Source organism: Bos javanicus, chromosome X (assembly GCF_032452875.1).
Source record: "Bos javanicus breed banteng chromosome X, ARS-OSU_banteng_1.0, whole genome shotgun sequence".
Taxonomy (NCBI): Eukaryota; Metazoa; Chordata; class Mammalia; order Artiodactyla; family Bovidae; genus Bos; species Bos javanicus.
This window is the reverse complement of record NC_083897.1, coordinates 18,605,935-18,622,198: the sequence shown is the minus strand read 5'-3', so window position 1 is coordinate 18,622,198 and position 16,264 is coordinate 18,605,935. Positions and strand designations below refer to the sequence as shown.

The window sequence follows — 16,264 nt, the reverse complement described above, 5'->3', positions numbered from 1 at the left end:
CAGTCCCTGGGGTCGTGAAGAGTCAGATGCTACTGAGCGACTTCACTTTCACTTTTCACTTTCATGCATTGGAGAAGAAGTGGCAACCCACTCCAGTGTTCTTGCCTGGAGAATCCCAGGGACAGGGGAGCCTGGTGGGCTGCCGTCTGTGGGGTCACACAGAGTCGGACACGACTGAGCCGACTTAGCAGCATCACCAGCCAGCCTTGACCTGATTTGAGCTTGGGACCCTGAAGAAATCTTTCCCTATTTATGTTTTCGTTTTGTTATAACTTTAGAAATATTTTTATTTTATATTGGACTCTAGTTGGTTTACAATGTGTTTCAGATATACAGCAAAGTGATTCAGTTATACATACATATATATCTTTTTTCGAATTCTTTTTTCATTTAGGTTATTACAGAATATTGATGAGAGTTCCCTGTGCTATACAGTAAGTCCTTGTTGGTTGCCTAGTTTAAATATAGTAGAGTATGTTGTTATAACTTTTTTTATTTTGAAACTGAGACTCACAAGAAATTGCAAAAAGAATATAGAGTGTTCTTGTGTACCTTTCATCCAGGTTTCCCTAATGATAATAAACTATCTTTAACATGTTCTTTTCTACCCCCTATATCCAATTAAGTGCCAGTTCTTTTAGGTTTCACCCATGATTTTTCATGTCCATCATGCTTTCCAGGTTCCTTGCTAAAAACCAATTCAAAGCATTCTTACTTTTCCACCGACTCTGTAATAGTCTAATTGGTCAGCTCACCTCTGTTCTTTTCCTACTGCAATCAGCTTGCTCTCCTGCTCACAACTTTCAGTGATTCTCTTCATTGCCTTCTGAATTCAGTTACATTCTTTACTATAACTTTTGAGCTTCCTTGGTGGCTCAGACGGTTAAGAATCCGCCTGTAATATGGGAGACCTGGGTTCAATCCCCGGGTTGGGAAGATCCCCTGGAGGAAGGCATGGCAACCCACTCCAGTATTCTTGCCTGGAGAATCCCCATTGATAGATGGAGCCTGGCAGGCTACAGCCTATAAGGTCGCAAAGAGTCGGACATGACTGAGCAACTAGGCACACACACTATAACTTTCAAAGCCCTCCACAATTTAGCTCCACAGACTTTCGGATTTCATAGACTAGGAAAATTTCAAAACAAAATCTTGGCATAAACATGCAGTTGCATTTTCTCTTGCCAAGTAAGGTCATTAAAAAAAAATCTCATCAACTACCATCATTTCATTTATAAAAGGGCATTTTGTTATTTAAAAAAAAAAAAAAAGCAGGACTGACAGTACAGGACTGAGTAAAATACAGTAATGCCCAGGAAAGTATGCTTTATATAACTTTTTAAAGCCATCGATTAGGTACAATGTCACCTGGGATCAGCACTAGTCAGTAGGTAAACATTTGGGAGCCAGTGATCTGGGCAGAGTTGACCAGCATTCTGGAATACACCTGTACTTTCCTACTTCCAAGCCTATTCTTGAAACGCTGTTCAGTTACCTGGCCACCTTTCTTCCAGTCTGCTTCCTATCAATCTATTTGTTAGGACCCGTCTTCAGTGCCATCTATCCAAGAAGCTTCCCTGTATTCCTCACCAATCCTGCTGTCATTTCTAACTCCCTTCTTTTAATTACCCTAGGACTTTCTTTCTCTTCTAAGCATAGATCTTATTTGACCATACATTTAAGTCTTCTCAGTATTCATTTTCCCTATTAAAAGCTTATTGAGCCTTGAGATACATCTTTGCAGTGCAGTAATTTGCATATAATAGGCAGTAACAATATTTATGAGAGGATATGTGTATATGTGTATTTTTACTTTCTTTCCCAGTCATTTTCCCCTACAAGAATAGGAATATATTTTAGCAGTTACTACTAGGAAGAAGGCAATGGCAACCCACTCCAGTACTCTTGCCTGGAAAATCCATGGACAGAGAAGCCTGGTAGGCTACAGTCCATGGGGTCACAAAGAGTCGGACACGACTGAGTGACTTCACTTTCACTGGGTTAGGTTCTACATGAAGATCTTGTCTACTCTTCTCAACAACCTGGTAGTCTTAATAATGAACAGATCATGGAGCCTCAGAGAGGCCAAGTAATTTAAGGCCTCTAGAAGGTGGAAAAATCTGGGTTCAAATTCAGGCCCATTGGATTCCAAAGCATGGGTCTTCCATTCCACCACCCAGATACCTCTACCAGCCACCTTTGTGGAAAACCCTAGTTCTCTGTCAGGCTGAAAGTGGTGTTAACTCAGCAAAGGTAAAGGTAAGGTAACTAGGAAGTTGGAGGGTCACTAATGGGTTGCATATTTCCACTGTCTTTTGCATGTGGGAGGTAATTCTTTTTTTAAAAAATTTTATTGGAATATAGTTGATTTATAATGTGTTAGTTTCAGGTGTACAGCAAGGTGAATCATTTATGCATATACATGTATATACTCTATTTTAGATTCTTTTCCCATATAGGCATTACAGAGTATTGAGTAGAGTTCTCTGTGCTATACATTAAGTCCTTATTGGTTATCTATTTTATATATAGTAGTGTGTATATAATGGCAACCCACTCCAGTGTTCTTGCCTGGAGAATCCCAGGGATGGGGGAGCCTGGTGGGCTGCCGTCTGTGGAGTCACACAGAGTTGGACATGACTGAAGCGACTTAGCAGCAGCAGCAGCAGTATGTATATGTCAACCCCAAACTTCCAACTTATCCCTTCCCTCTGCTGGGATAATTCTTAAAGCTAACAATTACACTCTCCCCTAAATTTTTGTCTGCCAATTTTATTTAATAAGACTATAACTGAAAAGTGAAAAAGCTGGCTTAAAACTGAACATTCAAAAAAATAAGATGCAACATTCAAGTGGCATCTGGTCCCATTACTTCATGGCAAAGAGAAGGGGGAAAGTGGAAGCACTGACAGATTTTCTCTTCTTGGGCTCCAAAATCACTGTGGATGGTGACTACAGCCATGAAATTAGAAGATGCTTGCTTCTTGGAAGGAAGGCTATGACAAACCTAGACAGTACAATAAAAAGCAAAGACATCACTTTCCCAACAAAGGTCCATCTAGTCAAAGCTATGGTCTTTCCAATAGTCACGTATGGATGTGAGACCTGGACCATAAAGAAGCTGCTGCTGCTGCTAAGTTGCTTCAGTCGTGTCCGACTCTGTGCGACCCCATAGACAGCAGCCCACCAGGCCGAGTGTCAAAGAATTGATGCTTTCTAACTGTGGTGTTGGAGAAGACTCTTGAGAATTCCTTGGACAGTAAGGAGATCAAACCAGTCAATCCTAAGAGAAATCAACCCTGAATACTCATTGGAAGGACTGATGCTGAAGCTGAAGCTCCAATACTTTGGCTACCTGATGCAAAGAGATGACTCATTTGAAAAGACCGTGATGCTGGGAAGGATTGAAGGCAAAAGGAGAAGATGGCAGCAGAGGATGAGATGGTTGGATAGCATCACCAATTCAATGGACACTAACTTGAGCAAACTCTGGGAGATAGTGAGGGTCAGGAAGGCCTGGTATGCAATATACTGAGATAATGTTTAAATGATCAGTAAGCAGCTCTGTCTAAACTGCACTATATTTACACCAGTTACATCCCTAAAGCAATAACTCTTCATGACCATTATTCTTCTTCCAGGTTTGTATTAATACAAGCTTATTAAACCAGTGTGCTTGTGCTCAGTCGCTTTAGCCATGTCCATCTCTTCTCGACCCCATGGACTGTAACCCACTGGCTCCTCTGTCCATGGGATTCTCCAGGCAAGAATACTGGAGTGGGTTGCCATGCCCTCCTCCAGGGGATCTAGATGGTTGATAAAGTCTGTAAAGGGCCAGACAGTAAATATTTTGGGCTTTGTGACCCATACAATCTTTGCTGCAATTAGTCAACTCTGCCACTGTAGTACGAAAGTGGCCCAGAGATAGTAAGTGAACAAGGGGGTGTGGCTATGTTACAATAAAACTTTATTTGCAAAACCAATCAGTTTGGCCCCCAGGCAATAGCTTGTCTTTCAAACAGAATTGAGGCACTAACAGTTTAAATGCAGGGTCAGACTAGCGGTATTTAAAGAGGGAAGGCACTAGCAGAAATCCAAGAACTTAATCTCTAATAAGGGCCTAATAAGGGCCAGAGAAGTAGAAGAAAAAAATACCTTTAAATAAAATCACTGATACTAGTAGTGAAGTCAGCCACTTCAAGGGGCTAAAGATAGAATCAAGACGTTCAAAACTTTGACATTGATATTTTTATTAATATAAGATGAATACAAAACTATACAGGAACTTAAGAAATAGTGATGTTTGTATTAAAGAGTTGACATTTACACAACAAATTCTGCAAATGCTGGTGCAAGGGAGACTGAGAGTCTTTATACATAGGAAACATCAAGCAAAATTGGAAAACTGCTTCAAAGAAGTGCAAAAATATTTAGTGAGCTGTGAAAGAGGGAAGGCAATGAGTATGAGAGGCCAAGTAAAAGAAAGTGCAGTGAGCAGTGGACATACTCCACTGAAAAGAATCTGCAAGAAAAAGAATGCAACTAAGTCTCCGTGTAATTCTGCTCTAAATTTTTCTTGTTGATTACATGCTAAGCTTGTCACAACAGCACAAAATATGCCCTCAGATCACTTGGACAAGTTCCTTGACCTCAGGCATGTCACCTATCATTCCTATGCTACTTCTTCTTGATAGACAAGAGTCCCTGGACTTGGTCTTTTTTTTGGGTTAATTCCTACTAGAGAAATATGCAACTGCCCTTCACCTTTCTGTACAAAAATTCATGTCCAGCATCAGGATCTTAAGCTATGGAGTTCTACACTGTAACCATGTTCTAATATAATAAACATTTCCAATCTTTTGCAGAACAAAGCAAAGTATGAAGGGATAACTGTGATCACTCTGTTTCCAGGACTTTGAGGATTGGGAAAAGGGACCTGGTCAGCTGCCCCCAACCCCCGCCCCAGCACTTAATATATTAAATAGGATCCACATGTTCCTGCAAATATATATCCTCCATCATCTACATATTTGTGACTTGTTTCTTCATTTCATAGAGCTTTTCAATAAAATGAACATTCTCAAGTATTTTCTTCTACTAGCAGAGTGCACCCATAACAATTCATTTATTCACACAACAGGATTTAGAGTAGAATCCTGAATTTATAGCATGTTCTTTTTCTCAGTACAACATGCAGAGCTGTCTCCACCCCTTATTTTTCTATCTGCCTATTTTAAAAGGTAATGTATTATTTTCAGGTCACTCTTAGTTTGCGTTTCATTTTGTTAGAACATATTCTCCCTTAACTCAAAAGAACAGAAAGCTGCATTTATTTAATTAATCAGCTTAGATATTGATGGAAGTTAAGTGAAGTGAAGTCGCTCAGTTGTGTCCGACTCTTTGCGACCCTGTGGACTGTAGCCTACCAGGCTGCTCTGTCCATGGGATTCTCCAGGCAAGAATACTGGAGTGGGTTGCCATTTCCTCCTCCAGGGGATCTTTCCAACCCAGGGATCGAACCCGGGTCTCCCACACTGCAGGCAGATGATTTACCCTCTGAGCCAGTGGACAAAGCACTAGCTTAGGAGTCTGGAGCCACAGCTTCCTAGTACTGATAGATTACTGCCTATGACATCTTGGAGATCGACAGGCCTGTTAGCCCATACATTAAACAAAGAGGGTAGATCTGGTCTCCTGAGTTCTCATCTAACAGTTGTGAATTACAGCTATCAAGTAGGATGATGCCAGCAAAAGGTGAGGTGCAAACTTAATAAAATGTATGCAGTGAATGCATTTTTCAGACATTTTTACAACATTGAGAAAAACTTACGATACTGGGATGTGAAATCCAAGATCTCACTTTAAAATTCTATTTTAAGAAATAAGGTTGAGTCAGGCCAGATCTTTGGATATATGCAGGAAATACAGTTAACCATCAGTTAATCTTTTAAACCTTTTTTCATCATCAGATCTCTAGAGTCTTTTTAGATATTTCCTCCCTCCTTATTAGCTCCTCTTGGAGAATTCCCACACAATTTTAATAGCACAAATATACTGCATATCTGTCTATGGGCCATATACACATATATCTGTTTTATGCATATGAGAAAAAAACTTTCACCTGCCAAGAACTAAGTAGGGCCAATGTAGGTCACTGAGAATACAAAATTAGGAGATCAATTTTCTGTGATAGCTAAACTTTTTGTTCAAATAAAAACTAGGTGTAAAAAAGGCCCAAGCTTATTTACTTGACAACCATTCCCACTCTGAGTGTGCTAAGGTGAAGGTCAGAGGTGACAAAGCAGACTAGAGAATGACAAAAATTACAGTCATTACAGATCTGGAGGCAAGGGTGGGGAGTACACAATTTCTTCAATGGTGTGGGTAAGAGATGGGGTGAAGTTAGAGAAAGTCGTGCTCCACACCAAATAGTTGCTGCTTTAGGGTCCTGGATCTTGATGAACTGTCAGAAGAGGATGTCAGGTTTCATTTGTGCCCTTGCCCTCCAGCCAGCCCGTCCCCCTTCCCCCACCCCCAGGCTGAGAGTGGGATCTTCGGGTCACCAGGAGCAAGGGAGATACCTGCAGAAACTCGATGAGTCAAGAAGTGGGAATGCAATTGTAAGTCACTTTCTTGCAACTCTTGCCACCCTTTCCCGCCCCCGCAGGCCTCCTCCAGTATCTCAATCCTGCTCACCCAAGGCCACTGATCAAAGGGGCGCTGCTGGATCGCCTCAAAGTGTTATCTTCTGTAGTGGTTGAACTCGGCAGCACCTCCAAATGTAGCTCCATTTTCTCCCGTGCTCTGTCCGTGCAGAAGCTTAGTTTGGAGCTCTCTGGTTTTTCTGGCTCCCGTTCACATAAGAACAAGTCAGCTAAGTGAGGAGATGATGTAGGGAGAGAGGAAAAAGAGGAAAAATAAAAGAGAGAAGGAAGTTCTTAGACAAGTGCGTGCTCACTTTTGCAGCCCTACCATCCCTAACACCAGTGGGCACAAAGTGGGACAGGACTGGCTCCGACCCTCCTAACTCCAAGCTCGGGGCACCTAACACTGAGATCTTCCACCTCCAAGCCTGTAATGAACATGAGGAATTTATCATAATCCGTGAATGCTCCTTTATTTCCCTCAGCCAAGGAAACCCGGGTAAGCCTTTCCGGTCAAAACAAAAACCACAACCCACTGCCTTGCAGAATCATTTGGGCACTGCGCTTCTGCGCATGCGTCCTGGGTCCAGCCCGCTGACGCACGTCTACTACGTAAGCAACGAACATTATTACAGGCGCCTGCGTCCGCCGTGATGTGGGCGCACGCGCAGTGAAGGAGCCTTTTTTCGCTAGCCAGGCAGTCTCTTCTCTGTCCCTAGTGCGGATTCACCTTGGTTGTTCCTCCTCTCTTCCCGTGTTAACCCTAGCATGGTTTCCTTAAGCATTATTTAGGAAAGAAAGGATGGAAATAAGGTGTATGAGAGCGCCATCCTTTCTGCCCTAAATCTAATACTCAGTTTGGGTTAGCTCGTCTCATGACTGAGGCTGACAAGCTTGTTACCTCCCATGAAGAATTTTTCCATCCTGTTAGAAAAGACATCCTACACCTTTGCAATGTAAAAAACACTAAATCCTGGGGGTGGCGGTGGAGGAGAGGACCACCCGCTCTCAAAGGGTCACGTTAAAGTCCTAACACAATTGAACCAATTGCGCTAATAAATCATCCCGTGTGTGTGTGTGTGTGTGTGTGTGTGTTTTACCATAATCATGCAGTGTATATTTTTTACATTGAATAAAATCTAGCTAAGAAAAAGGGTTAAAGCAAGGAGGCTTATTTCTTTAAAAATCTTAGAATTTAGTATCCATTCAAATCAGTGTTGCCATTTAACAATGTTGTCATGGACTGAAACATTTTAAGAACTGCTCTTTTAGAATTTTTTTTTTTTTTTTTACCACCAGTTAATGAGCCACGTTGAGTACTGAAATCTTACTACTACTACTACTACTAAGTCACTTCAGTCGTATCCGACTCTGTGTGACCCCATAGACGGCAGCCCACCAGGCTCCCCCGTCCCTGGGATTCTCCAGGCAAGAACACTGGAGTGGGTTGCTATTTCCTGCTCCAATGCATGAAAGTGAAAAGTGAAAGGGAAGTCGCTCAGTCGTGTCCGACTCTTTGCGACCCCATGGACTGCAGCCTACCAGGCTCCTCCATCCATGGGATTTTCCAGGCAAGAGTACTGGAGTGGGGTGCCATTGCCTTAACTCCATGCTAATAATTTTGAAAAACCACCCATCTTAGGAACCATATAGAGAAATGGCAGAGAAGGCAAGTGAAACGATTGAAATGGGAGTTATTAATTAAAAGAATCACAACACGGTATAGCACTTTACAGTTTAAAAAAATGTTTTCACATATTTATCTCAATTGGTTCAATCGTTAACCCTGCTCAGCTAATCAGCGGTGAATTTAAATAGGATTATTTTGAAACAGTTCATGACAAGTTTATGTCATAAACATGAAAGATCATAATAATTCTTCATTCTGAGAATAGAATAAGAAAAGTGTAATTATATTAGACAGAATTAGGTTACTTAAATCCCTGACATGAGGACGATTTGGAGTCTCCATTCCTGATATAAGACAGGTTAACAATAGCTACCATTTGGGGGCCATTTATTATGTGCCAGGTACTGTCCTAAGCACTTGAAATATGTGATCATATTTAATGCTTACAGTAACTCTGTGAGGTAGGCACTATCACAATGCCCATTTTTCAAAGGAGGAAACTGAAGCTCAGAGGGATTACTCAAATTACAACTACTAAGTGGCAAAGCCAAGATTCCTCTGCCGTTCTATTTAAGTGAAAAGACAGACCAGGGGCCTCTGGATATTTCTCTGGACACTATTTATGAACAAGTAAGCACTCAATAAATAGTTATTAAATTATTTTATAAATAAATACAGGTTTAAGTAACTTGCCCTTCACAGCTATCTTGTAAATTAGGTAAATATTTTCCATTTTACAGTTGATAAAATTCCAGAGAGATTAATGGCACGTAACTAGGTAGCAATAGAATCTGGGCTGGTACCAAAATTCCTGAAAGCCACTGTGGAATTTCCCAGGGTAAGCTGGAGAATTTATGAAAGATGGCAGCTAAAACTGAGTCTTTAGTCAGTCAGGGTGACTGCAGAGGCAGTGGTTAAATACAGAATAGAGGGTCAAAACGAAACCATCTGAATAAGATAAAAATATGGAGTACATCAGAGAACAAAGAGCTCTTACTTTCAATCTACTGCTTATTTTACTTTTCAAAGAGTTTGTTAATATCCTTGGCAGACAATAAGGTTTAATGGATATACTGTGAATGAATAGAAAAATCAAATCTCATCATGTCTAAACATTACTGATATCTAGGTTTTTAAAATGGTCACAAAAGAGTTGGACATGACTTAGTGACCAAGCAACAACAAAGATATAATACTAAGAAAATAGGTATAATAAAACAACAAGGAAAGAGCAACTAAGAGTTTTGAGAAAAGGGGTTAAGAATATGAAATGATTAAATACATGAGATAGCAATAAGTTTCCAGCTACTACCAAAAAGGAGGGATTCTCTTTAACTTAGTTCAGCTATATGACAGGAACCTAAAACCTGTAAAAATAGCAACAGGACATACTCAAGTTGGAAAGTCAAAAGGAACAAGTACTACAAAAACAAATATTTCTATATACTAGAGTGGCAAACACAATATTTAAAGAAATTATTTTTACTTCCCATTTTTACCCACACATTATTATACCAACCTGGCTTTGTTCCCTGCTTAACATTTGCTGTTCTGTTGTCATGCGCCATGATCTTGGTTTGTTGTTTTGCTTAGATGTATACCTTGACCCTTGCGGTGCTCTTCTTTATGTCCCAGTCTGCAGCCATCTGCCCCTTGCCTCTTTCCTGTGAAAGGTGTCCCACAAACATGTCATAATCAGTTCTTTATTTTGTCCGTTGTCACGGCAACTTTAAAGCAACATGTTAGCCTTTAGTTATCCCAAGAGCAATACTAATACAAGTTGATACCAAGCCCACAAACCACAAGCCCACAAACCACAAACACCCCAAACCTTTCAAAAGATTTACATAAAGAGTAAAAGGAACTAGGTAGGCAAGAAGATATGAATAATGAATAAACCCTGAAAATGATGGTCAAGATAGCATCTGTCTTCTCACATATCCTTGAATGTCTCCTAATTGTTCAGCCCCAGAAAGTTAAGGATTCTTTTAAATTGTTTGGCTCTTCAGAGTTTGGGACTGTGCACTTGGTCAACAAATGACTATTTGGTAGCTATTGTGAACAATAGAATGTACTATAATTTTTTTTGAGCAGATTTATGGGGAGTGGGGGTATGGCTGAAACACTGAAATAAAAAGAGAAACATAAATTGATTTAAAAAAAAAACAGAACTTGCTTTTCTAATCCAGCTTGCAGGAAAATATAGGCAATTTAAAGGAAACTATCTTGTGCTTACTTTAGCAGCACAAATATTGCAAATTGGAATAACAAAGAGAAGAGTAGCATGGCCTCTGTGCAAGGATGACATACAAAACTTTGTGAAGTGTCTGATATTTTTTCATCTCACACTGTTCAGAATCAGTTCAGTTCAGTTCAGTTCAGTCACTCAGTCATGTCCGACTCTTTGCGACCCCATGAATCGTAGCACGCCAGGCCTCTCTGTCCATCACCAACTCCCAGAGTTCACCCAAACTCATGTCCATTGAGTCGGTGATGCCATCCAGCCATCTCATCCTCTGTCGTCCCCTTCTCCTCCTGCCCTCAATCCCTCCCAGCATCAGGGTCTTTTCCAATGAGTCAACTCTTCACACGAGGTGGCCAAAGTATTGGAGTTTCAGCTTCAACATCAGTCCTTCCAATGAACACCCAGGACTGATCTCCTTTAGAATGGACTGGTTGGATCTCCTTGCAGTCCAAGGGACTCTCAAGAGTCTTCTCCAACACCACAGTTCAAAAGCATCAATTCTTCGGCGCTCAGCTTTTTCACAGTCCAACTCTCAAATCTATACATGACCACTGGAAAAACCATAGCCTTGACTTTATAGATTTTTGTTGGCAAAGCAGTCTCTGCTTTTTAATATGCTATCTAGGTTGGTTATAACTTTCCTTCCAAGGAGTAAGTGTCTTAATTTCATGGCTGCAGTCACCATCTGCAGTGATTTTGGAGCCCCAAAAAATAAAGTCTGACACTGCTTCCACTGTTTCCCCATCTATTTCCCATGAAGTGATGGGACCAGATGCTATGATCTTAGTTTTCTGAATGTTGAGCTTTAAGCCAACTTTTTCACTCTCCTCTTTCACTTTCATCAAGAGGCTTTTGAGTTCCTCTTCACTTTCTGCCATAAGGGTGGCGTCATCTGCATAGCTGAGGTTATTGATCTTTCTCCCAGCAATCTTGATTCCATCTTGTGCTTCTTCCAGCCCAGCATTTCTCATGATATACTCTGCATAGAAGTTAAACAAGTAGGGTGACAATATACAGCCTTGACGTACTCCTTTTCCTATTTGGAACCAATCTGTTGTTCCATGTCCAGTTCTAACTGTTGCTTCCTGACCTGCATACAGGTTTCTCAAGAGGCAGGTCAGGTGGTCTGGTATTCCCATCTCTTTCAGAATTTTCCAGTTTATTGTGATCCACACAGTCAAATGTCCATCATCAAAAAACAATCTACAAACAATAAATGCTTAAGAGGGTGTGGAGAAAAGGTAACCCTCCTACTCTGTTGGTGGGAATGTAAATTGATACAGCCACTATGGAGAACAGTGTGGAGCCTCCTTAAAAAACTAAAAATAGAACTACCCTATGTTCCAACAATCCCACTACTGGGCATATACCCTGAGAAAAACATAATTCAAAAAGATACATGCATCCCAATGTTCACTGCAGCACTATTTACAATAGCCAGGACATTGAAGCAACCTAAATGTCCATCAACAGATGAATGGATAAAGATGTGGTACATATGTACAATGGAATATTACTCAGCCATAAAAAGGAATGAAATTAGGTCATTTGTAGTGATGTGGATGGATCTAGAGTCTGTTATACAGGTGAAGTCAGAAAGAGAAAAACAAATATCATATATTAATGCATATATATGGAATCTAGGGGGCATTCCAGGTGGTGCTAATGGTAAAGAAGCTACCTGCCAATGCAGGAGACATAAGAGACCTGGTTCTATCCCTGGGACAGGAAGATCCCCCGGAGGAGGGCATGACAACCTGCTTTAGTATTCTTGCCTGGAAAATCCCATGGATGGAGGAGCCTGGCAGGCTACAGTCCATAGGGTCGCAAAGAGTCGGATATGACTGAAGTGATTTAACACACACACGGAATCTAGAAAAATAATACAGATTAACCTATTTGCAGGGCAGTAATAGAGATCCAGATGTACCGGACATGTGGATGTGGTGGAGTGGGGAAGGGGAGGGTGGGATGAACTGGAAGAGTAGCATTGACATACGTACACTGTTGTTGTTCAGTCGCCCAGTCCTGTCTGACTCTTTGCGACCCCATGGACTGCAGCATACCAGGTCTCCGAGTCCCTCACTATCTCCTAAAGTTTGACCAAGTTCATGTCCATTGCATCGGTGATACATCCAGCCATCGCATCCTCTGATGCCCTCTTCTCCTTCTGCCCTCAATCTTTCCCAGCGTCTGGGAAATGAATTAGCTGTTTGCATCAGATAACCAAAATGCTGGAGCTTCAGCTTCAGTATCAGTCCTGACGAGTATTCAGGGTTGATTTCCCTTAAGATTGACTGGTTTGATCTCCTTGCTGTCCAAGGGACTTTCAGGAGTCTTCTCCAGCACCAAACTTTGAAAGCATCTATTCTTTGGCATTCTGTCTTCTTTACTGTCCAGCTCTCACAACTGTACATGACCACTGGGAAGACCACTGTTGTTCAGTTGCTCAGTGGTGTCCAGCTATTTGCGACCCCATGCACTACAGAATGCCAGGCTTCTCTGTACTTCACCATCTCCTGGAGTTTGCTCAAACTCATGTCCATTGCATCAGTGATGCCATCCAACCATCTCATCCTTTGTCGTCCCCTCCTCCTCCTGCCTTCAATCTTTCCCAGCATCAGGGTGTTTTCCAATGAGTCAGGTCTTTGCATCAGGTGGCCAAAGTTTTGGAGCTTCAGCTTGAGCATCAGTCTTTCCAATGAATATTCGCCTTGACCTTTGTCAGCTGAGTAATGTCTCTGCTTTTAAACACACTGTCTAGGTTTGTGATAGCTTTCCTGCCATGAAGCAATTGTCTTCTGATTTCATGGCTGCAGTCACCATCCGCAGTGATTTTGGAGCCCAAGAAGAGGAAATCTGTAATTACTTCCACCTTTCCCCCTTCTATTTGCCATGAAGTAATGGGGGTGGGTGCCATGATCTTAGTTTTTTTAATACTTAGTTTTAAGCCAGTTCTTTCACTCTCCTTCTTCACCCTCATCAAGAGGCTCTTTAGTTCCTCTCTGCTTTCTGCCATTAGAGTGGTATCATCTGCATACCTGCCTGCAAGTTAGGAAACCAGGGTTCTATTCCTGGATCGAGAAGATCCCCTGGAGAGGGAATGACAACCCAAACCAATATTCTTGCCTGGAGAATCCCATGGACAGAGGAGCCTGGCAGGCTACAGTCTATCGGGTTGCAAAGAATCGGCCATGACTGAGTTACTAACGCATGCACGCACACACGTGCACACACACACACACATACACACACACACATATCTGAGGTTGTTGATGTTTGTCCCACCTATCTTGATTCCAGCTTGTAACTCATCCACCCCAGCATTTCTCATGATGTGCTCAGCATATAGGTTAAACCAACAGGGTGACAGCAGACAGTCCTGTCGTCCTCCTTTTTCAATCGTGAACCAATCAGTTGTTCCATACAGGGTTCTAACTGTTGCTTCAGTTAGAAGCAACATACCCACATACAGGTTTCTCAGGAAATAGCTAAGATAGCCTGGTATTCCCATCTCTTTAAGAGATTTCCACAGTTTGTTATGATCCACACAGTCAAAGGCTTTAGCGTAGTCAATGAAACAAAGGTATATGTTTTTCTGGAATTACCTGGCTTTCTCTATGATCCAGCAAATGTTGGCAATCTGATCTCTGGTTCCTCTGCCTTTCCTAAACCCAACTTGGACATCTGGAAGTTCTTGGTTCACATAATGCTGAAGCTCAGCATGCAAGATTTAAGCATGACCTTTCTAGCACTGGAGATGAGTGCAGTTGTTCAATGGTTAGCACATTCTTTAGTACTACCCTTCTTGAGAACTGGGATGAGGATTGACCTTTTCCAGTCCTGTGGCTACTGCTGGTTCTTCCAGATTTGCTGACATATTGAATGCAACACCTTGATGGCATCATCCTTTAGGGTTTTGAATAGCTCTACAGGAATTCCATAGCATCCACTAGCTTTATTTCCTAAGGCCCACTTGACTCCAGAATGTCTGGCTCTGGGTAACTGACTACACCATTGTAGTAATCCAGTACATTAAAACCTTTTTTGGACAGCTCTTCTGTGTATTCTTTCCATCTCTTCTTGATCTCCTCGGCATCTATTAGGTCTCTACCATTTCTGTCCTTTATTGTGCCCATCTTTGGGTGAGATGTTCCCTTGATATTTCCAGTTTTCCTGAAGAGATCTCTAGTCTTTCCCCTTCTGTTGTTTTATTCTACTTTTATGCACTGTTCATGGAAGAAAGCCTTCTCCATGCTGTTCTTTGAAACTCTGCCTTTAGTTGGATGTACCTTTCCCTTTCTCCCTTGCATTTCACTTCTCTTCTTTCTTCACATATTTGTAAAGCCTCCTAAGATGACTACTTTGCCCTCTTGCTTTTCTTTCTCTTTGGGATGGTTTTGTTCACTGTCTCCTGTACAATATTATGGACCTCCATTCATTGTTCTTCAGGCACACTGTTAAGTAGATTTAATCCCTTGAATCTATTCATTAGCTCCACTGCATATTCATAGGGGATATGATTTAAGTCATACCTGGCTGGCCTCATGGTTTTCCCTGCTTTAGTTTAAGCCTGAATTTTGCTATGAGAAGCTGATTATCTGAGCCACAGTCAGTTTTTGCTGACTGTATACAGCTTCTCCATCTTTGGCTACAAAGAATGTAATCAATTTGATTTTGGTATTGACCATTTGGTGATGTCTATGTGTAAAGTCGTCTCTTGTGTTGTTGAAAAAGAATATTTGCTATGACCAGTGCATTCTCTTGGCAGAATTCGGTTAGCCTTTGCCTTAATTCATTTTGTTCTTCAAGGCCAAACTTGCCTGTTACTACAGGTATCTCTTGACTTCCTACTTTTGCATTACAATCCCCAATGATGAATAGAACATCTTTTTTTTGTTTGTTTGTTTTTGGTTTTGATGTTAGTTATAGGCAGTCTTCTAGGTCTTCATAGAACTGATTAATTTCAGCTTCTGGTGGTAGGGGCATAGACTTGAATTACTGTGATGTTGAATGGCTTGCCTTGGAAACAAATCGAAATCATTCTGTCATTTTTGAGGTTGCACCCAAGTACTGCATTTTGGACTCTTTTGATTATGAGGGCTACTCCATTTCTTCTATGGGATTCTTCCCCACAGTACTAGATATAATGGTCATCTGAATTAAATTTGCCCATTCCCATCCATTTTAGCTCACTAATTCCTACTAAAAAGTCGATGTTTATTCTTACCATCTCCTGCTTGACTACATCCAATTTACCTTAATTCATGGACCTAACATTCCAGGTTCCTATGCAATACTGTTCTTTGCAGCATTGGATTTTACTTTTATCACCAGACACATCCACAACTGAGTGTCGTTTCCTCTTTGGCTCAGCCACTTCGTTCTTTCTGGAGCTATTAGTAGCTCTCCTCCACTCTTCCCCAGTAGCATATTGGACACTGCTATGTGTAAAATAGCTAGTGGGAAGCTGCTGGATAGCACAGGGAGCTCATGTTGGTGCTCTATGATGACCTAGAGGGAGACTCAAGAGGGAGGGAATCTTTTTCTTATTACTTATTTTAATTAATTTACTTATTTTTGGTTGTGCTGGGACTTTGTTGCTTCACGAGGGCTTTCTGTAGTTGTGGTGAGCAGGAGTTGCTCTCTAGTTGTGGTGCAGGGAATTCTCATTGCAGTGGCTTCTCTTGTGGTGGAGCATGGGCTCAGTAGTTGTGGTGCATGGATTTACTTGCCCTGTGGCAT

The 16,264-nt window shown here is 41.4% G+C and overlaps 1 protein-coding gene and 1 non-coding gene across 3 annotated transcripts in view; one reads left to right on the top strand and one right to left on the bottom strand.

Annotated features, from left to right (window-relative positions):
• The window catches only part of LOC133242304 (P2R1A-PPP2R2A-interacting phosphatase regulator 1-like), a 67,787-nt gene extending 57,823 nt beyond the window's left edge, over positions 1-9,964 (bottom strand). Inside the window, exons 1-2 of one of the 2 annotated variants that reach the window (XM_061408398.1) lie at positions 9,794-9,964; positions 6,697-6,874 (exon numbers count right to left, since the gene is read on the bottom strand). In XM_061408398.1, the coding sequence (XP_061264382.1) occupies positions 6,697-6,874; positions 9,794-9,842 (227 nt within the window). In that variant the 5' untranslated portion in view covers positions 9,843-9,964. The remainder of the gene's footprint in view (positions 1-6,696; positions 6,875-9,793) is intronic. The other variant, XM_061408397.1, reaches the window with a different exon arrangement.
• A 538-nt stretch (positions 9,965-10,502) lies between these two features.
• Positions 10,503-10,612, top strand: LOC133243569 (U6 spliceosomal RNA). Its single transcript, XR_009735124.1, has one exon. It is a non-coding gene; the product is annotated as a U6 spliceosomal RNA (small nuclear RNA).
• The last annotated feature ends 5,652 nt before the right edge of the window (positions 10,613-16,264 follow it).